This window comes from Pinus tabuliformis, chromosome 1_1 (assembly GCF_031772625.1).
Source record: "Pinus tabuliformis cultivar Carrire ecotype Pingquan chromosome 1_1, CPIR1, whole genome shotgun sequence".
In the NCBI taxonomy this organism is placed as follows: domain Eukaryota; kingdom Viridiplantae; phylum Streptophyta; class Pinopsida; order Pinales; family Pinaceae; genus Pinus; species Pinus tabuliformis.
This window is the reverse complement of record NC_142297.1, coordinates 217,028,739-217,051,286: the sequence shown is the minus strand read 5'-3', so window position 1 is coordinate 217,051,286 and position 22,548 is coordinate 217,028,739. Positions and strand designations below refer to the sequence as shown.

Here is a 22,548-nt window from a genome sequence, read left to right as displayed (position 1 = left end):
CTTGAGTCGAGTGATTTTCTTGCTCTGCATCTGTGGACCATAGCGTCTGATCTGCTTGCATCACGAAAGGTTCACTTTGAATCTCCTTTCCTGTGTGGATGTTTTGACAAATCAATGTGAAATCAAAGTCACTTTGAATTTCCTTTCTTGCGAGGGATCACATCCACAGTTGATTAGTAAAATATAATCTACTATATATTATGTTCAAGAAACTGACTGCAATCTACAGTGGAAACGAGACCTCAATTCTTATTCTGAATTTGAATATCTCAGGACAACATAAGAGATAAAAATGCATATGGCCTTAGTAGCTAGAAAAAAATCACTCCATCATTACAAGACCACCTAGATTTCGGCACTTAATCTAAATAATGGCACTAGTTGTAGTGTTTATTTGCATTAACACCATGGAAAAGCAACAACAATGTTTCAAAGTACACTTACTAGAAAAGTTGTAACGTTCTGAGAATATTTAATGATAGCATCTGAACCTCATAGCTATGGTGGGGAAACTAGGGAACCCAAATATTGGAAGATATCTCATACCAAATCTGAGAAAAAAATAAAAAAGGGAAAAAATCAAAATCTATAAATCAAGCAATGAATTGTTTACAAATCAAATACAATTCCTTTAACTAATAGTTAAATTGTGGTGATATATTTAAATATTTAGTAAGAGGGTAGCTTCAAACCATGGAATATTACCTTTTTCATTACTGTCATCCCTAAGTGACTCAGATTACAAATCAATACTTATGGAAAGATTGTAAGAAATAGTGTGAAATAGTAAAGTGTAACCTCTATTTTCAAGCAACAAAATCAAGACATTGTTACATCAAGATCCATAATTGATACATAATCAATGAATCAAGTCCTTGTATGGCACAAGCTTGTTTCACAACCTCTATTTTCTCAATAACAAAATCAAGACATTGTATGTGGTTATTGCCAAAAGGAAACTGCGTTCTAATTTGGAAGAGGATCTTATCAAAAGACATGGATTTATTCAAAGCTACAAAGCCTAATGGGTTACTGAAAAATAAGTTGGAATATGGGATCATGATACTTAAATTGAAAAAATATGCTTTCCTTTTAGAAACATTACAGTTATACAATGTTTTTTGAAAGCATTAGAATTTGAAATTGGGCCTTTCTATCAAGACAAATTTTCATGAACAGAATGTACTTTCCTACCTGAAACATTGTAGATATCCAAGAAAAACTTGAAAAGCATAAGAGAAATTAGCATAATGTACTTTCTTTCCTTCCTTAACATTCTTAAAGAGTTGAGGTTCCCCAAGTCATCAGGTAACTTTCGAAGGAAATGACAGTTAGTAATAGTCCAATTCACAACTGAAGATGTGTCACAAATACGAGGGGGCATCTCCTCCAAATCACAAAAGTGCTCCAGGTTAAAATCTAGCATTATTGGAAGCTTAAAGCTCGATTGGTTGTTATTGAACCTAGACATTTTTCCATTCTTCACTAAAAGCTTAAAGATAGCTTCTCTAAATTCTACATGACTTTACTATGCTCTTGAAGTGGGGGCACATGCAGGCTCTCCAAGTGAATAGTCTTAAACTAAGTGAAGATAAGGCCGATAGATCATTCAATGTGGATCTCTTTAACCCATAATTGAATACTATGTCTCTCTTGAACCCATAATTGAATACTATTAGGACTTTCAAATTTTTCATGGAACTCAAAAATGTTGGAAGAAAGTATTTGCTTCCAAAAGAGTAAAACTAAAGCCTCTGCTTGAGGACAATTGATGTCACACCACTAACACTTCTCCATGGAATCTATATAGGTAAACCACAAATGCAGAATTCCATTAGAATATTGTGTTTATTGAATACACAAATGAAATCATTACATTTCTTTAAAATATCTTTTGAAATCAAAATTACTGAAATTACATATCGATAACCTAGTGGGTGTAGGATAAAATTCACCCGTATCATTCACAGAAAGCATGAGAAAAAACCTAATACTATATATAAAACCAAGAAAAATTCAAATTCATCACTTCTAGGGACCTCGTAACCACCCTGCCAATACACAAGTATGTTCCTGTTTGCAGTTAGAAAAATTACTCAAATTACAATCTGTTTACTCCAGCATATGTTGGAAAGTTATAGAAGGATGACTAGTGCAATCAATCCATTCCTTTTAGCCCTGGATTTGTTTCAGTTTAAAACAGAGGTATACAAATATACTTGTCCAATGTCTATGCTTTAACCATTCACCTTAAGATGTTTTTACAATATAATTTCCTAAGTATATTTAATATCTTCATTATCATAAAACCAACCTATATCCATCTTAACTCCACATCTACCACTCTTAGGGGGATGAAATCTATTTATCCCTCTGAGCACTTGGTAGACCCAGAATTAAGATGGATCTAAGATGATAGAATTTCCCCTTTAAATAGTCTATGCTCACATGAATACCATGGTATTACCATGGGTCAATACCATGGGTTATCATAAACCTGGAGCTTAAAAATTACTATTAGTAATTTATAAAAATTAATAAAATTAATAGTTGAATTTTATTTTATTTTTTATTTTAACCAAGCTAAAATGTTTAACATACATTAAATTACAACATCCATTTTTACTCTTGATCCACCAAACCCTGAGAGGGATCAAATATTTTTTCACTCTATGCTAGTTTGCATATCACGATATTTGATACCTCTCGGGGGTTAGTAGATCCAGAGTAAAGATGGATCTATGATGGTTTAACTCCCCCATTTAAATAGGCTACATTCCAGGTCAATACCATGGGTCAATACTATGTGCCATTTTGGTGAATACCATGGGTCAATACCATATGCCATTTTTATTTTTATTAATACTAATATTAGGGTTAATAATGTTTTTTTCATGGTATTAATAACAATCTAGTCCATGGTATTTGTCCCATAGTATTTTGCCCATAGCTTTCATCTAAATATAATGCATTTTTTGAGTGTTCGTAAATATAAGGTGACTTATGGAGTAAATATAAAATAATGTTTTATTTGTTTACCATACCTCTCGTTTATTTATATTTTTATTAATTTACCATACCTCTTTTACAAATATGGTATTTGGCCCATAGGATTCACTTAAATAAAACCTATTTCTTGAGCCTTCATAAATAGAACGAGGGTTATGGACTAAATATAAAAAGAGGTTTTATTTATTTACCATACGTCTAGTTTATTTATATTTTTATTTATTTACCATACCTTTTGAGTAAGTATAAAAAGACGTTTTATTTATTTACCATACCTCTCATTTATTTATATTTTTATTAATTTACCATACCTCTTTTATAAATATGGTATTTGGCCCATAAGATTCACTTAAATAAAACCTATTCTTGAAAATGGGCGAATGGATTCACTTAAATAAAACCTATTCATGAAAATGGGCTAATGGAAGGTTGTAACTCCTAGTTTCAAGGGCTAAATTTACCTTTTTTACCCTCTCCCTTAAAATAAGGTGGGCTATTTGAGGTGATTTGTAAAAATGTGCTATGATACAAAATATTCGCCCACTAAAAATTTAAAACCCCTTAATTTCGCCAAAGGGCGAACATTTGCCCCTAAAATTTTCTATGTTCCTGAAAGTGGAGTAGAAAATCTAGTGGTCTTTGGAGAGAAGACCATGCTGTGGCATCAAAGGCTTGGACATATTGGAGAGAAGGGCCTTCGAATACTTCATGGTAAAGGTATGGTAGAAGGTATGAGTAATAGCTCTTTTGATTTTGATTTTTGTGAAAATTGTGTATATGGGAAGCAGAATTGGGTGAGTTTCCCCTCTGGTGGTAAGAGGGCGAAACAAATATTAGAGCTTGTGCACAGTGATGTGTTTAGACCTGTGAAGGTTCCATCACTAGGTAATTTTGTGTACTATGTATCATTTATAGATGACTTCTCAAGGAATACATCGATATATTTCCTTAAGAATAAATCTGAAGTCTTTGACAGGTTCAAAGAATTTAAGGCTCTGGTGGAAAACCAGATAGAGAAGAAGATAAAGGTGTTGAGGACAGATAATGGTGGAGAGTTTTACAGTAAAGAATTTGAAGAATTTTGTAAGAAGTATGGTATAGCACGGCAGATGACTACTCCATATACACCTTAGCAAAATGGAGTTGCACAAAGAATGAACAAGACGTTGATGGAAAGGGCAAGAAGCATGCTCAGTGGTGCTGGGTTATGACAGGAATTCTAAGCAGAGGCAGTGGAGACAGCATGTTACCTGGTCAATAGATCACCTTCATCAGTGTTGGAGGATTAGACTCCACAAGAGGTATGGACTGGTAAGAAACCCTCTCTTTCACATCTGAGGGTATTTGGATGTGATGCATATGTACATGTTCCAAAGGAAAAATGAACCAAGTTGGATAGTAAATCTGAAAAGTGCATCTTTATTGGGTATAAGGATGGTTTAAAGGGTTATAAGCTTTGGAACCCAGTAACATGGAAGGTTGTGTACAACTGAGATGTGGTGTTCAGAGAGGTGAAAGATGTTATTAAACATGAAGTCCAACCAAAGGAACCTGAGAAGATAGAGTTTGATCTAAAGGAGGAAGAATCAGACTCTAAACAGAGGAGGAATCAGAAGATGAAGAGCCACAAACTCCAGGTGTGAGAAGATCAGTTCGAGAAAGAAGGCAGCCAGAAAGGTATAGTCCATCTGATTTCTATTCAAATTTTTCTTTATCTATTATTGATGATGATCCTAGAACTGTGAAGGAAGCAGTAGATTCAGAGGATGGAAAACTCTGGAAAGAGGCCATGGTTGATGAAATGGCATCTTTGCACAAAAATGAGGCTTGGGATCTGATGGAGTTTCCGGCTGGAAGGAAACCCATTGGCATCAAATGGGTGTTCAAGAAGAAGACAAATGCAGAAGGAAAGGTGGAGAAATACAAAGCTCAGTTGGTAGCAAAAGGTTATTCCCAGGTGCCGGGAATTGATTTTGGTGATATTTTTTCTCCTGTTGCCAAGGTAACTTCTATTAGATTACTTTTATCTGTTGTTGTTGCTTTTGATTTTGAGGTAGAACAGATGGATGTGAAGACATCATTTCTTCATGGGGATCTGGAAGAGGAGATCTACATGAAGCAACCTGAAGGCTTTGCGATGAAGGGTAAGAAAGAACTGGTATGCAAGTTAAAGAAGTCTCTGTATGGGTTAAAACAGTCACCAAGGATGTGGTATTAGAAATTTGATACATTTATATGGGGACTTGGCTTCATCAGAAGCAAAGCAGATCATTGTGTGTATTTTAAATTAATTGTTGATCGTGTTATTTATCTGGTCTTGTATGTGGATGATATGTTGCTGGTTGGAAATGACAAAGAAATTATTCAGGATTTGAAGACCCATTTGTCCTCCAAATTCGACATGAAAGATCTTGGTGCTGCAAACTATATTTTGGGTATGGAAATTAAAAGAGATCGGACAAAGAGGAAGCTTTGGTTAAACCAGAGGAAGTATTTCGAGACAATATTGCAGAGGTTTAATATGCAGGATAATAAACCAGTGAAGGTTCCTATTCCTGTAGGTGTAAAGTTATCTGCTAAAAAGTGTCCCAAGACACAAGAAGAGGAAGAGGACATGTCTCGTGTTCCATATGCAAGTGCATTCGGTAGCCTGATGTATGCGATGGTCTGTACTAGACCAGACATTCCACATGCAGTGGGAGTATTGAGCAAGCTTGTGTCAAAACCAGGGATGGAGCACTGGACAACAGTGAAGCGGGTTTTCAGGTATTTGCATAGCACTATTGATTATGGTTTGTGCTACCAAGGAAGACCAAGATTGGACAGAGTGTTGGATATTCTTGGCTTTGTTGATGCAGACTGGGCTGGAGATCTGGATCAAAGAAGATCTACAAGTGGGTATGTGTTTAACCTATTTGGAGGTGCAGTCAGTTGGATGAGTAAGAAACAATTTGTAGTGACACTATCAACTACAGAGACAGAATACATGGCAGCCACTCATGCAAGCAAGAAAGAAGTTTGGTTGCAGAGATTGTGTTCAAGTATGGGGTTAGTACAGGGAGCTATAAGGATAGATTGTGACAGCCAAAGTGCAATTTTCTTGGCAAAGAACCCTGCTTACCATTCAAAGACAAAGCACATTGATGTTCAGTATCACTTTGTGAGGGATATGATAGAAGACAAAAAGGTGTTGCTGGTAAAGGTGGACACTTTGAAGAATACTGCAGATGCATTGAAAAAATCTGTGAGCTCTAAGAAGTTCTCTTGGTGTAGAGAGACAATGGGCGTTGCAGGGTTGGATAAATAACTAAGCTCTCTTGTGCCACACTATGGAAAGAAAACAACAAGTGGGAGAATGTTGGGTTGTGTTATATTCTTTCCACGACTAACCCATGTAGTTAACCGAGGGGTTAAAAGGGGGGCGGAGCCCCCCTTCGTTGTGCTGATTGTGTAGCGGGGGGAGTCACAGGGGGTTTGAGGGGTGCAGGTAACCCCACTCTATGGGGTCTGGGGCAGCACCCCGGAAAATTTTGGTTTTGGACCCTATGTTAGGTTGGGCGGACCTACCTATGGTTTTGTGCATGATTTTCGCACATGGTTTTGGATGAGATGGTTTTCGGTCCATGGTTTTGGATGCGATGGTTTTCGGTCCATGGTATCGAATGCTTCGGCATGTATAAATATGTATTGTAACATTGAAAGGAATATAATGAAAAATCAAGCTGGTAGTCCTAGTTTTGGGATCCAAGGGAAAATCTCTGTGTATATGTGTTTTATGTGTTATGCTCTCGCATTGTTTATTTTCTGTGTTTTAGAATTCGTATGCAGGTAATTTATGTATGGGGTTAAAACCTACAATATTCTTGTATTTTAGATATCCATCTGCCTCTCTTCCCTTCGCTGTCTCCTTGCACTAGAATGTATTTGACTGATGTCGTTGGGACAAACGTCATGATTTTGGATTCCAGCACATACATACGAAACAAATTCAGTGCCTCAACCAATGCATAAGCCTGTTTCTCCAATATATCATACTTCAGCTCAGCGTCCCTTAGAACTTGGCTAAAAAAGGCAATAGGCTACTCATAACCATCTTTATTTTTCTGTAACAACCCAACAACAATGATATCTGGAGAGGTGAAAGAAAATATGTAAAAGGGAACTAAATAATCGAGGTTGGCCAGCACTAGGGCCTCAGCCAAATCTATCTTGATCCTAGTGGAAGAATCACGAGGGGTGGAGCTCCACTTAACTTCATTCTCCTTCTTGAGCATATCTATGATACCTTTAACTATATCAGCATAGTTGGGCACGAATCACCTTAAGAAATTTATCCTCCCCAAAAAGGCTTGGACTTCTTTCTTGTTTCTGGGCAAGGGAATGAGGCTGATGGCTTTGACTCGTTCATGATCAATATTTACTCCTACCTGCGCTACTATGTGCCCAAGCAACTTCCCCTCACTCAGGGCGAACTGAGACTTCTTCAGATTCAAAGAGAGACCATACCTTCTGCACTTCTCGAAAATGAGCTTTAAATGGAGGATATGCTCTTCATCAGTCTTAGAAAAGATTGTGATGGTGTTTAAGTAAACTACCATGAATTTATCTTTCTCACCCATGAAAGCTATGTCCATAGCTCTCTAGAAAGTGGCTCCTGTATTTATTAACAAATGGCATGCAGACATACATGAAATTCCCCACGGGCTGGTGAAAGTAGTCTTTTTCTGGTCCTCTGGGTGGACCGCCACTTGGTTATATCCTGAGAATCCGTCCATCATGGACATTCTGGCCACACCCACTACCTTCTGCAATATATTATCCATCTTGGGCAGAGGGTAGTTGTCCTTTAGGGACACCCTATTTAAATTTTGGAAGTCCACGCACAGCCTTATCTCTCTATTCTTCTTCTGAACAGGGACCAAATTAGCCACCCACTCAGAGTATCTTAAAGGGACTATGATCTTGGCCTGCAACAACTTCCTTACCTCCTTTTCAATGGAGGGGAGTAAGAGTGGGTTTATTTGTCTGAGTTTCTATTTGCATGGCTTTATCCCACTCTTCAAAGGAATCTTATGTTGAATAATATTTGTGTCAAACGATTTCAAATCATCATAAGACCAAGAAAATACATCTTTGTAAGTTTTGAACAAATCTAAATACCTTTGTTTGTATTGCAGGGGGACTCCTTTGGACAACCTGATCTTCTGGGGTTCCTCCTCTGATCCGATGTTGCAGTCTTCGACTTTCTCATCCTTCTCTGGGGCTATTGGCTTGGACGCTATGTCGTCTTTATTGAAAATTCTTTCTAGTGGAACAAGTCCACGAGGGATGGTGTTCCCTTTTAGTTGCAATTTTTTTTTCCCAACCACTATGTCTTTCCATGAAGTGGCTTCTTGTTCTACTTCTTCTTCTTCTTGATCGATGGTGGAGTGGGAAAACTCCCCAACAACTTCTATGAATCTTCTTGCTTGCTCGTCATCTTCAAATACTTGCCATTGTTTGACATTATCAGGTATTGAAGGCTTATGTTTGAATTCTATCTCATACCTAAAGAGTGTATTTTGTGGGGGCCTAAAATTGCTTGCAACTACCGCAAGAGAGTCAGCCATCCCATTTTCTTCCCTGGGAAGAAACTGAATGTTAAAGGCTAAGAAGAAATTTTTTATTAAGCCCCACACTTCATTTCAGTATGTCCTCAACTTGGGGTGTTTGGCCTTGCATTGATTCCTGGTCTGCCTTACGACCAGTTTAGAGTCTTCATAGACTGGTAGGCATTCGATGTTCATCTTTTTTGTTTGTTTGTAACCCCAGGAGAAATGCCTCGTACTCCGCTACATTGTTGGTCACCTCAAATTCAAGCTTGAATGAGAGGGGTATCATGCTGCCTTTTGGAGATACCAACAATGTTCTAGCTCCATTTCCCTATTTTGAGTTTGCCCCATCAAAGTACAATTGCCATACTTCATTTTCATTTAAATGCTGGTATTTCAACTATCTTATCAAGTGCATTGATGCTTCTTCTAAGAGGTTTTCATCTTCTTCCAAGTAGGCAGGAGATGTCACTGTCTTTCCCATGCACTGGGGATTTTTCCGAGCCTTTAGCCGGGGTCACGGTTTCATAAACAGAGATTCTCTGTATAGCCTCCTTTACTCACCTCCAAAAGTGTGGATGGTGGCATAAGTCAAATCCATCTTGATAGAACCACCCACCTTTGTACCCCAAGATTTGGGGAAGAGAATTCCAAAATGAGGAGGTATGTCAACCACCACTATATCCATTACCACACTTTTGACTAGGATCTGAGCCAAGTTTACCACTAGATCCTTTATCATGCCTAAGCACTTGACTCTCTTGGAGTCAAAGGAGTACAAGTATTTGTATGTTATGGTGATCTCCAAACCCAGTTATTCCATTACTGATAATGGCATGAGGTTGTGTGAAGCTCCTGAATCCAGTATGCAGTTATGCAGCAAAAGGTCATGGATCACCAAAGTCACATAAAACGGTGCAGTAGAGGGATCCAACTCTTCCACATGCGGCCCAAAAAAAACCATTGGCCTCTCCTCCTGGAGGTTCAAACTATCATGGGATGGTGCTGAGCCAATTGGGTGCATGAATTTGGAGACTTGAGATTTGTAATGAGGTTGCTTTAAAAGCTCAGTTAGAGGAACAAGAATTTTTACTTTTTCAAGCTCCTTTTGTAGATTGATCATATGTTGCGCCTTTTCTACATCTCCATGATCTATTCCTTCTCCCTTCTCGCTGGAAGTTATTAGCGGAGCAGGTTCCTCTTTTTATGTGTCTCCCTTAAGACCATTTCTCTCTTTCTTTGCAGAGACTCCTATCTTGGGTGGGTCAGGATGTAGCTTACCCTTCCCTTTGTCTGGGGCTGGAGGAACCACTTGGGGAGCAACTTCCCCTTGTTTTTCTAGTTCTCTCGTCCTCTTCTTCGAAGATCTAAGATTATACTTGCATTGTGGTTGTGTTTGCATGAACTCTGCAAACTATTTGCAATAATAATCTATATCTTCATCCTCTGCTATTTCTTCTTTGTGGTGAGTGGCCTCCTGGTGAGCCATACTCTCATGTTCCTCTTCAGCAAAACCAACATATATATTGCCTTGGATCTCCTGAGTATGCAATGATTGTTCGTCGGGACTATCTTCCAAGTATAAGGGATGGGGAATTTGATCAAGCTACTCCTTTCTTTCCCTTGGAAGTAGTTACAGTGGAGGCCTTCTTTATTGTTGGTTATAGCCCCGATTGTTGATTTGAGCATTCTGCCTGGAGAGGTTCTTGTTCTCGATTTCAAACTTCCCAACCTTTTGTGATAAACTTTTGATGAGTTTATCCAGATCATCCCACTTCGGTTCTGATGTTTCCCCAACTAGACCAGAGGAGGATGCCTACTCTTTCCCTCTCTTGGGTTCCGTGGGCTCTTGCTTCACCCTCGACTTTCCTGCCAAGGCCAGATTGGCTTCCACTTCGAGAGCATCGATATGAAGTTGGTCCAACGTGGTAGATTTCCTTTGTCTCAGGGTAAAACCAACATCAGAGTCAAAATCTCCCAAGAAAACCACTCAAGCTGCAGCTGGGGGAGGCTTTATGTCAGCTGGTAGGCTATTGAACTGCTTATTGAATCTTTTGATAAATTCTGTAGTATCCTCCTTCGACTTTTTCCTTATTGCATTAAACTCATTAAGGAGGTACTCATGGTTCCTCTTTTCTCCCCATTTCTGGGTGAAAGAGTTTTCAAGCTACTCCCATGTAGTGATGGAGGCATTAGGTAGGGATTTGAACCATTTTCTAGCCTCTCCATCGAGGGATTGTAAAAACAGTCTCATAACCACATCCATGTGTTCCACATTTATGTTCTCGGCAAAAGTGCTGAAGGTTTCAATGTGACTTTGTGCCGTGTTATCATCTTCCCCATTGAACCTAGGCAGATGCTTTAAGTAGCCTTGGGGCATTGCATTCAGATCTTGGGGTAGATCAAGAGGTGCATATTTATTTAGCAAGAAACATAGAAGAGCCATCTGGGTTAGTGGAGGAGGATTCAAATTTGCTTGAGGGGGTAGGGTCAAGACCACAGGGGTCATAGGAGAAGAATGGTATGTCAAGGCCTTAAGAGTGAGTCCTGAATACTGAGCAGCAGTAGGCCAAGAACTGGATGAGGGAACTGTAAAGGATGGTGAGATGGTAGCATAGTCTGGGGGAGTTTTTTCTTTCCAAAGTTTCTTGGATATTAATTTTTTAGGGTTAGATACAAATAGGGCTTTCTGTTGGGATCTATCTGACCGAGTATGTGGCCTTTTTAAAGCCAGGGCTATGAATGATAACGAGGAAGGGGTGTGGAGTCGCCAAGATGATATGAATGCAATCAAAATAGGCTTTGATCACCTATTCAAAGAGTGTTTCAACTTGTCGTATCCCAAGGGAAAGAATCCTTCAATAAGTCCTCGACAATGGCACCAAAATATGTTGGGGCTCCCACAGATAGCCTTAGATTGCTTTAAGACCAGTGCCTGGGCACATCTAATTTGGTGTGTCTCGAATGATTTATAGAAAACTGGAGACAACACTTATGATCTATAGATACATGTGTACATAGAAAATAGGTTGGTTCATTAATCCAAAGAAATGAAACATGGATTTCTAATACTTCTTCACAAGTTCAGATCTCATAAATAGGCATAAAAATAGTGGAAGCCAAGAGCTTCAAGGTCTTATAGCTTAATAATATTTTGTAGAGTAGGTGAGAGAGGATAAGAGAGAAGAGTAATCCATCACATAGAGCATAATGCTTCAAGACTTCTATATTCAACACACAAAGCTTGGGGCAGTAAGGATTTCTATGCTTATTTGGATTACAAGAAATAATGAATGAAGGGAGAACTGAAAGCTATGATTCATGTGATGCAGGTTTAAGGATCTAATCTCAATAATCATCACAGGCATATACATAAACAATGTTTTAGGAAAATGAATCTGTGAAACTACTATAGGCATTTGCATTAACATATGGATACTAATGAATCCGTGAGGAAGCTTGAAACACATCTAGCAACAATAATTACATGAATCTAGGGAAGAAGCATGAACATAAAAAATGAGTTAGACAAAGGGGAACGCATACTATAATCCTTTGAAGAGGGAATCACCATTGTTTCCTTAGTATTCTGAAAACATCTATATTACAAAGGAAATACAGTCTGAAAATATAACATGCAATGTTTCTCTAGAATTTCTGAACCTTTTCTAAGTCTTGCATTCCTCTATTTATCTGGAGAGAGGAGCAAGAACATTCATTACACAAAATATCTAAGGTTTGTACTCAACTGTCTGGTCGACTAGCTGTATCAGTCCTAAATGGCTCCATGGCCCCAAAAATATTACAGAGTTGAATGCCTTCGGATTGGAGACACGTTATAGTACAACATAGTAAATAACCACAAGGAAAAAATACACGAAGATCTCCTCGCCCATCCTGTGATCATCTCGATTTGCAGGAGTTGTTCTAGCTAAGATATGGCCTCCTGCACTATTTCACAGACCACTACCTTTTCTGCCTTTACTCCATTCAGCATTGATTCTTGGACTCGTGTCTCAGTGATCTTCCTTCGAATCAACCCATCATGTGCCTTGAATGCACCACCTACTCCTCTTAAAACAATAATTGTCAGCCCATCATGCCCTTTAAACCTCTATATTGCACTTCCAGTGCCCTGACGCAGTGGTTGAGTTGCATTCCATGTGTAACAATGCAGTCTCACTAGCACGGGATTTTTTCCTCTAAAATAGGTGAAACAAGCATTTTTTATATTCCCCTTAGCCCCCTTTATTATAGACCCTCGTGTGGCTTTTCTCATATGATCAGGGGCTAGAACAAGGGGCTTAGCCCTCATGCGCTAAGGCCTTCAGACCCGTGTCTGGGAGCCTTTTCCTTTGTATCACAAAATCTCGCATATCGACGCTTTACCATGCTTTTCCCTTTTCCATAGTGCAGGTCGATAGTTCGAACGCGGAATCCTTATAGACCAAGCTGTAATAATTTATTGTGTCCAGGGGAAATTCCTGCACATCGCAATTGAACCTGCACTGTTGTCTTAAGCTTTTCCCTTTAGCCACTTGTGATCGCTGACATCAACACTGCCATCTGTCACCCTGTGGGTGGTACCACATGGCACCTGGAAACAACCCCATAGGACCCCTGAAAATGCCAAAAATGGGTGACACGTTTCCACCTTCCACGTCATCCTCCATACTTGCCACATTATCGTTGATGTCAGCTGCCATGTTAGCTCGGTGGACCAATCAGAGGTCGCCACGTGGCCTTCGAGAGGAGAGAGAAAAGGGCATGCCCGACCCTATTTTGTCAGCCCTTTCCTTTGTAAATATTTTTCTCACCCCCCCCAACGATACAACACTATATTGCAAATCGGCCCCTGTAATGTCTTTGAAGTTTTAGAACCTCGTTGATCTACCGATATGTGGGATGTGGGGTCGCCGAGATGTTGGACTCCGATATCGGCCTTCTACATCAAGAATCGCCGATAATCCTTAAGTGTGAGCCCAGGACCTCACTGATATGCGGGATGCGATATTGCCAATTGTGTGACACGTGGCCCCCACGAAGGAGAGAGAAAGGGGGTCCGCCTGCCCTGTTTTGCAAGCCTTTTCCTTTGTATTTCAGAATCGCCCCCTCCCGGCGGTTCAACACTATATCGCAGGGTTGGAACCCTGTGAGGTGTGTTAAGTATGGAACCCGCCCATCCGCCGATGGATCTCCCAGGCCCGATTGTGATTTTCTCCTCAGACTTAACCATTTTTTGGTTTTTTTGAGCTTTCCAAGGCAATCTTCAACATGTTATAACTTTTGCTCTAGGAGTCCATTTTTAGACTTCTATATACCATTGGAAATATATTTCTGAGCACTAGGCATTAGAGTGGGGTTGATGCAACTCTCGGATCTTCTGTGGCCTAGGAAAGTGGCTCCAAAATTTCACTAGTCTTGGGCAACCTCGACCACTTGAAACCCAAAATGTAGTGAGTGACAACACATGGTAAAATATGCTTCATGGAGGAAAACAACTCCGACAATGTTGTGATCTTACCTTAATCAACTAGATGTTCCCCCACCATTTGAATTGATACTTGGGTTGACCATTTTTCCCTCTTCTTAAACTCCTTATGAAGATGGCCTTTACCTTTCTCGATGTGTGTTTGCACCTCAAAACCCCTAGTTGAAGTTGTGGATTCACTATCATTTACTTTTTTTCTGATTCCTAGGATGGAGATAGGTAATCTAAAAATTGATCACCTATTATTCTGGGACAGTAGGAGGGTCTTTACTTTCCCACTCTCATAGCATGTCAACCAGTAATCGTTCCTCATGGCTCAAGGTATTGAGATCCTCCTCAACCTGTTAGAAAATTATATACTACACAGCAATGGAACACATAAAATATTGTAGAAATATAAACACAGAAAACACATAAAACAAGAGAGACATAAATATACGTGGTTCACCCAATTTGGGCTATGTCCACGAAGAAACAACCAATCCTTGATTTATATTATCCATCAAAATAAAGAGATACAACCTACAACATATCAACTGTAATTCCCTCTTCGATCTCACAAAATCTCTTCTCTCTTTCTCGCTCAGAATACACACCTATATCCAGCTGAAATACAATTCCCTCATATATAGTGAAGGGTTTCCTTCTAGGGAAAAAAACCCTAAATTAAAGATAACTTCTACTGTCAGATCATCCGCCTAATGAACGACTCAGATTGACTATGAAATTACAATATTTTATAAGGCAATTTTACATCTATTTTTAGCTTCGGGGGTGCTGCCCCCGAACCCCTGCTAAGGTGGGCTCATAAAAATCATCATCGTCCCTTAGACCCCCTTGACAACGATTAAACGACGGGCGATGTTGCCAGCCCGTTATGAACTAGGGTCCAACGCGACAATACCTCTAAATAAAGAAGATAATCAGGCTTCACAAGCAACACAACCTCCTTTTACCACCCTCTCCAACATCATTCAAACTCTTATTGAAAAATAGATTATTAATTTGAAGATATATTAAATTATATATAAATTTAATAATTAAATAAATTATTTTTTTGGAAATTTTAATTGTTCTTGCTTTTTCCCTTGACATTTAGAGATACAATTTCTAGTGTAATTATTATTTTTGGATATTTTGAATGCAAAAATAAATTTAGAGTTTCCAAAAACTATTTGTCTGTTAATAAGTGAATTATTCTAATTTACTATTTTAATAAAGTTTAATGACATTTTAAGCAAAATTTATCAAAAACATTAAAAACAATAAATATTATCATTTTCATTAATAACAATGCAAAGTTTTTAAAATTAGATTAAAATTATATATATATATATATATATATATATATATATATATATATATATTTTAAATTTCATGACTTACATAATATTTATTATCTCATGGTTTACATACAAACCGATCACCAATTAAAGTGATTCTTTAATTCCACCATATGTTATACATAATATAAACTTAAATAAAACTAATAATTTATTTTTAAAACATGTAAAAAATATAATATATCTATCTATATATATATAGATATATATAAAATTTTCATTTAAATTACTTTAAAAAAAATTGTTATTATCACTACCTAAATTTAATTATAGATATAAATAAAAATAAATATATTTATCCACTTTCCTATTACACTAAAAATACATAATAATATATACCCATAACATTTTATTAAAAATGCTTAGTGAGTTATGAACTTCAGAATCATATAATATCCACCCGAATGGTTATATAAAATGAATGGCTTTTATTTACGGGTGAACGTCTTTTCGCTTTTATTAATGTTGAAGGTTTTCCACATATGAAGGATGATTTTTTAATTTTTTCAAAATTGGATTTCCTATCCAATAAAATTTATACCACCCGAAAAAAAAATATAAATTCAAACTAACTATTTAATTGAGAATAATCCACTTATTGACAGACAAATATATTAAAATCAATTTAATGAGATTTATAATAGTTTTTAAATTTTTTCAAATTTTCAATAAAATTTCCTCATTTGGAAAAATGAGATCAGCGATTATGACATTCCAATAAAATTTATTATATCCCCAATAGAGTATAATCTTTTTATTGACAGACAAATATATTAAAATCAATTTGGAAAATAATTCATTTATTGACAAACAAATATAGTAAAATCAATTTGGAGAATAATCCACTTATTTACAGACAAATATATTAAAATCAATTTAATGAGATTCATAATAGTCCTAAATTTTTAACCCAATCACATAATTTAGATAATATAAACGAGAATATCACATAATTTAAATAATACAAACTTGAAAGTTCCTTCATTTCAGGTTGTTGTTACTTAATTTATTTATTGAGTTTGTGGCATAGCTTTAACTTCTTTATCCAGATTTAAAATCGTTATAACAAAATTTATCATGTTTTTTTTGGAATATAACAAAAAATTATGGAGTTATAAAAATAATTTTGCTTTTTGTTTGGTTTGTTTTTAAGTTATAAAAATAGTCTGTTTTTTATTTTATTATTTTTGTTTTTGGGTTTGTTTTCAAGTTATAAAAATAGTTTTGTTTTTTATTTTATTATTTTTTGTTTTATTTGATTAGTTAAATATTATTAATATTTTAAAGTAATTTAAGTTTATAATTTATTGTTAATATTTGAAAGTAATTTAAGTTTATGGATTATATAGGCTTTGAATTAAATGAGTATATTGTTAAATTACGTTTTCCAAAAAAAAGTTATTCGTTCAAATATCTATTATTTCAGCTCATAAAATTAAATTGTATTTTATTATTTAAATTGTAAATTGATAAAGTAGAATGTAATTTAATTGTTACTGAACTTTTATGTTTTGAATTTTTTTTGAAGAAACTATTACTGAGAAATCTTTTAGGCATGAGAATTGCAAAAATTTATATGACGAGAAACTAGATTTTAGGAAAAAAATTTGAAAAAAAATAAATTACACAACAAAACAATTACGACTATGCATTTAAATTTAGCAGGCTGTTATATGAAAAAAAAGAGACAAGACAGTCTAATCCACACTAAAGGTTTGGGCCAAAACTCCTAATACCGTAACTCCGAAAACGAAGCAACAATGCTGTATGATCGCAACCCAATTTGTACAAAACGAAGCAATAATGGTATATGATCGCAACCCATTTTGTAAAAGACAATACCTGAGGGTGATTGACTATTTACCATAAATATGTAATTTAGATTAATTAGTTTCATGATAAAATTTGAAACTTTCATCCATTGGGAAAAGCTACATGCCGTGAATCTACTTTCCGGCGCGACAAAATTACTATTATTTTCAGACACAACAGACAAATTATTTAAAAGAAATTTAAAAAATGCATGCTACATTCCACAAGCACAGCGTATCAGTTTATAGCCATTCAAAAACCGTTTTAGAAATAAAAATACAATTCAAAACGCAATAACAAAGCTTATCAGAGTAACAATTTAAATCGTATGTGCTTTTCTAGACTCAAAAATCGCTTTAGAAATAAAAATAAAGTGCAAAATACAATAGCAAGGCTTAGGAATAAAAGGACATGATAAAATAGAGAATTTCAATCTGCTAAGAGTGCATTGGGCAATCAAGAAGTAAGATTGGTAATGCGCTATGTACTATATATGAGCTGCCTGAAAATCGCCATACTATATGATCATACCTTCCATCTCCAAAAAGAAAAGTCACATTATAGACTACTCCGTAGTATATATTGCGGGGAACAACGGAGATAAAAGCACAGTACACGATTGTTTCCTACGTCGAAGCCTTTACCAACGCCCGACTCTTCAAACTTTGTCGGATGCGCCTTAGGAACGCCCAAACCTTGAAGTTTTGTCCGATGCGCCAACCCCTGCATTGCTTCCTTTGTCGGAAGCCCCAACCGCTGACTTCCTTCAGCTTTGGACAATCACTCCTACCCCACGACGTCAAAGTTCCCCTACTTGGTAGCTCCTCTAATTCTCTGCACCTGTAAGTGTACAGTTCTTTAAGTGTTGCTGGCAATGCTCCAACCTTCACCAGACGATCACAACTGTCTATGCTGAGATGTTGAAGATTGGGGAAAACAGCTTCCAGTTTCCTCGAATCGGTTGCTGTTTCAATCCCCCATCCAACTTTCTTGAATGTCGCTTCTTCTATTGACGGGCATTCTTTTATCTCTAGCACTTCAAGATCATTGATCCCTTTCAAATTCAACGTTTCCAATTGAGTCAACATTCTGATGGAATAGCGGAGACATTTTAAGGGGCAGTAAGCAAGCGTCAATTCCTTCAAGCTCCTTAGATCACCTAATGAAGGTGGCAGCAATTCCAAGCAAGAGCTTCTTAATTCCAGAGTTTTCAAATTACTCAGGTTTCCGATAGCACTTGGCAATTCTTTGAACTCAAAGTCCAAACGCAATCTTTGCAAAAACCGTAAATATGCAAGCTGGGCAGGCAGTGCTTCAATATTCTCACTAGCCGAAAGAGAGAAGCCTCCTGAAAGAGACAAGTCTTCAAGTTTGCTGATCTTTTCCAGGGTTTCGATCGAGATGGTCAACTGCTTGCAACCTGTCAAATCCAAATATTTTAGTTGTATAAAATTTTCGAAAGAATTCGGGGGCATCCGCAATTCTGAGCACTGAGACAAGCGAATATGCTGGAGATTGGTTAATTCCTTGAAAGAATTTGGGAGCGTCTGCAATTTTTGGCAACCAGACAAGTCAATATGCTGGAGGTTGATTAAATTCCCAAAGGAACTTGGCAGCATCTGCAATATTCCACAGCCAGACAAGTAAATGTGCTGGAGGTTGATTAAATTCCCAAAGGAACTTGGCAGCATCTGCAATATTTCGCAAGCACACAAGTTAATATGCTGGAGCATGGTTAAATTCCCAAATGAACGTGGCAGCATCTGCAATTTTCCGCAATAAGACAAGTCAATATGCTGGAGCTTGGTTAAATTCCCAAATGAACTTGGCAGCATCTGCAATTTTCCGCAACGAGACAAGTCAATATGCTGGAGCTTGGTTAAATTCCCAAATGAACTTGGCAGCATCTGCAATTTTCCGCAACGAGACAAGGCAATATGCTGGAGGTTGATTAAATTCCCAAAGGAACTTGGCAGCATCTGCAATTCTCCGCAACCAGACAAGGCAATATGCTGGAGCTTGGTTAAATTCCCAAAGGAATCTGGTAGATTCTGCAATTTATCGCAGCCAATCAACAATAGATCTTGTAGGTTGGTTAAATTCCCAAAAGAATCTGGCAGCATTTCAAGTAGGCCGCACCAGGACAAGTTAACATACTGGAGGCTGGTAATGTTCCCAAAAGCATCTGGCAGCGACCTCAAATGACAGTAACTTAATACCAAGTGTTTCAAGGACGCCAAATGACAGAACTCTTCTGGCAAACTTTGCAATGGCATTTGAGTATTCATAGCGCCACCGCTGAGGACAATCTTCTCTAGGTGCTTCAGCTGCCCTATGGACTTTGGAATCTTGGACAGCCTACAAAACCCCACTTGCAACTGCCTCAGGTTCAGTGGTGCCTGCAATCCAACCCTATGTCAACCATATGCATTGTGGTATATGAAAACACTAAACCGAATTTTACAATGTAGGAATATAGAAACAACCCTGTCAATGAGTTACATGACTACCTACCTCTTCATGGCTCCACAGTGTTTCCAAATTGTGTCTCCTTATATCTAAAGCTAATAAATTCCGGGTTGAAATCGTTGAAGTTGACGAGGAGTGCTGCCAGCACTCATCGTAAAGATATATTAGTTGCAGTGACCGCCCAACGCTGAATATGCCTTCCACACGAGAATGCTCAAAGTCAGGGAGCTGCAACCTCAGCTCAGGTACTAGATGATCGCATTCTGGAAAAGTTTTGATTTCTCCCACCTAAATTGTTATGTGGAAACTATTAGAAACAATATTGACATCCTTCCAATATTTAAGAATTCAAAATTTGACAGATCACAACACTATTTTAAAAGTCGGTCAAAAACTTCAAATTAATACGTACAGATGACTGGTTCCAAAGGCTTGCGGCTGCGAAACGAATCGGACGCAAAGGTTCTTTGCTCGCCAGATCTCTGCCCAAATCTCTAAGGTGGTCGTGCATTCTTATGTGTTCTGCCTCCTCAAAGGAGAATATATAATCCGAACACCACTCCACCTTGACCTCCACCAGACACTTGTCCTGTAAATTCTGAAAAGCCAGCGATCCTTCCCATCCCGATCCGTCCCATATCCTAATGGCTGTCTCCTTTCTTCGTCCTATGAAGAAACAAGCAATATCTAAGAATATTTGCTTCTCCTCTTCATCCAGACTGTCGTAGCTAATTTTCAGGGTCTTTTGTATCTCTTCAGGAAGTATTTTGGAAATTTTGCGCAACTGCGCTTTCCAATGCTCAAGATTTTTACGATAAAGAAGCGACCCGATGACTTTGAGAGATAATGGTAACCCCTTGCAGGCATCCAAAAAATCATTAACTAATTGTTCAAATCCTGCAACAACATGACGTTGTCGGAATGCATGCCAGCAAAAAAGCTCTGTGGAGTGTGGTGGATTGAGGCCTTCGAGCATGTAAATAAATCCATCTTCAACACCCCATTCTGTAAGTATGCCCTTGTCGCGGGATGTAACTAGAATTAAGCTACTAGAACCAAGGACATACTTAGCTGGTGAGATTAATGCTTCCAGCTGATCAATATGATCGACATCATCAACAACCATAAGAGCGTTAGAAGCCGAGAGATGCGTTTGAAGAAGAGAGATACCTTCATCAATGTTGTTTATTTGCAGATCCAGCTGATTCAAGTCCTTAATTAGTTGTCTCTGCAAGGTATCTAAGGATCTTCCATGGTGCTTTTCTCTGACATCAGATAAAAAGCTGGAACGACGGTACTTTGTTCTCTCACTATTAAAGAATTCTTTTGCGAGAGTCGTCTTTCCAACCCCACCCAGTCCAACAATTCCTACGACCCTAGCCTCAGCACTTTCATGCTTCTGCAATAACACTTTTTCCTCAAAATCGGCAACTTTGTCGGCTAATCCAGTGGGATATTTGGCGACATGCAGGGGTATTTTTGGAACTACTTTCAGCACTTCTTCGACGACATCCGCCAACAGCTTCCCCTCGTCGCTGAATAATATCGAGGATAAACTTACTAGTAAGAAAAAGGTAGATGAATTCTGATATACCTATGAATCAGACAAATGAGAAAGGAAAAAAAAATGACAAGCGAACAGGGAGAGTTGAGAGCTCACCCATTATAAGGCGCCTCGTCCAGCTCGAAACCACTGATCTCTGCAACATCATGGAGAGCCCTCTTCCATTTTCCAATGATGTCGGAATCGTGTCGTGGTTGAGAATTGGATGTTCTTTTCTCTTGGAGCGAGCTTAGGGATTGAGCATACACTCCTTTTTCTCCCTCCGTCCACCGAAGTTCTGTAGGTTTGACATGGAAGAATATGGGAAGAATGGTTGAGCCCTTCTTCAGCTTCATCTCCAGCATGAGCAGCAGCTCGTTGAGACACCAGGGTGATTGGCAATAATTGGGAGAGAAAATAGCTAAATGGATGGAGGCAGCTTTAATAGCGCCGTCTATCTCATCAGTTATCTTTTCTCCCTTTTCCATTTCTTCCTTGTCCAGAAAGACTTGTAATCCGTGTGCCGTGAGGCCATTGTAAAGATGGCTGACAAACGTTTTCTTAACATCAGGGCCTCTGTGATTCAAGAAAACATGGTACTGATAGCAGTTGTTGCCATCAGCTGTGGAGGCGGAGGCGGAGGCCGAGGCCGATGTGGAGGAAGATGCCATTGGATACAGAATAATAGAGAAGTAATACAAAAGATTGGGAATGCGCAATCAATCACCTGAATATAATATTTTCGTGTAATTCAGCTCACAAATGCAAAGGGTGTACCAGTTACTTCAAAGCTATTACCAGGCCTTTGGCACGCTGTGTGTCTCAATCTCTCAGTGCTTGCCAAACCAGTAAACAAAACCAAGCTGCAATGTAAAGTAAGATTCGTTCACAGTTGCTTTAATGACCGAACTGCACTGCCATTCTCTATGTTAAGTAATTATCAGATAAATTGATTTAAAAACATGGCAGAGTTTAAGTGGGTAAGGAAGTGGAAGCCAGTAATGTGTGGCAGTTTCCTCGTCGGTACCTGCATTTACCGATTAGTTTAGCGACCTAGCAACAGGGGCCCACATCACGCGTGTTGTCTCTTTGATCCTTACTACTCATTGCTTTAACCATCGACACGGCCCCAAATTACGCGTGTTGTCTCTTTCACCCGAAAGTCACTTTAAAAAAGATGATTCATTTTCCTTTGATTTCCCTTCCAAGAAAAGACTTTGCTTTGATTTTCCTTCACAGAAAAGACTTTACTTTTTCTTTTGATTGGATTAATAGAGCACCACTTGCCAC

The 22,548-nt window shown here is 38.0% G+C and overlaps 1 protein-coding gene across 1 annotated transcript; it reads right to left on the bottom strand.

Annotated features, from left to right (window-relative positions):
* Positions 1 to 17,577: 17,577 nt before the first annotated feature.
* LOC149212316 (disease resistance protein Roq1-like) lies at positions 17,578 to 22,225 on the bottom strand. Its single transcript, XM_089391819.1, has 4 exons — positions 21,376 to 22,225; positions 20,128 to 21,250; positions 19,761 to 20,003; positions 17,578 to 19,645 (listed from the first exon to the last, which is right to left on the bottom strand). Exons 1-4 carry the CDS (start codon positions 21,927 to 21,929, stop codon positions 17,873 to 17,875), a joined length of 3,693 nt encoding a protein of 1,230 aa, XP_089247945.1. The 5' UTR covers positions 21,930 to 22,225; the 3' UTR covers positions 17,578 to 17,872.
* Positions 22,226 to 22,548: the final 323 nt, after the last annotated feature.

Excerpts from the sequence above, each read along its gene's own strand:
- LOC149212316 (XM_089391819.1), bottom strand. The coding sequence starts at position 21,929 with ATGGCATCTTCCTCCACATCGGCCTCGGCCTCCGCCTCCGCCTCCACA. Across the intron at positions 20,004-20,127 it reads GCCTTTGGAACCAGTCATCT|GTGGGAGAAATCAAAACTTT; the intron begins GTACGTATTAAT and ends ATAACAATTTAG. Across the intron at positions 19,646-19,760 it reads CACTGTGGAGCCATGAAGAG|GCACCACTGAACCTGAGGCA; the intron begins GTAGGTAGTCAT and ends GTTGGATTGCAG.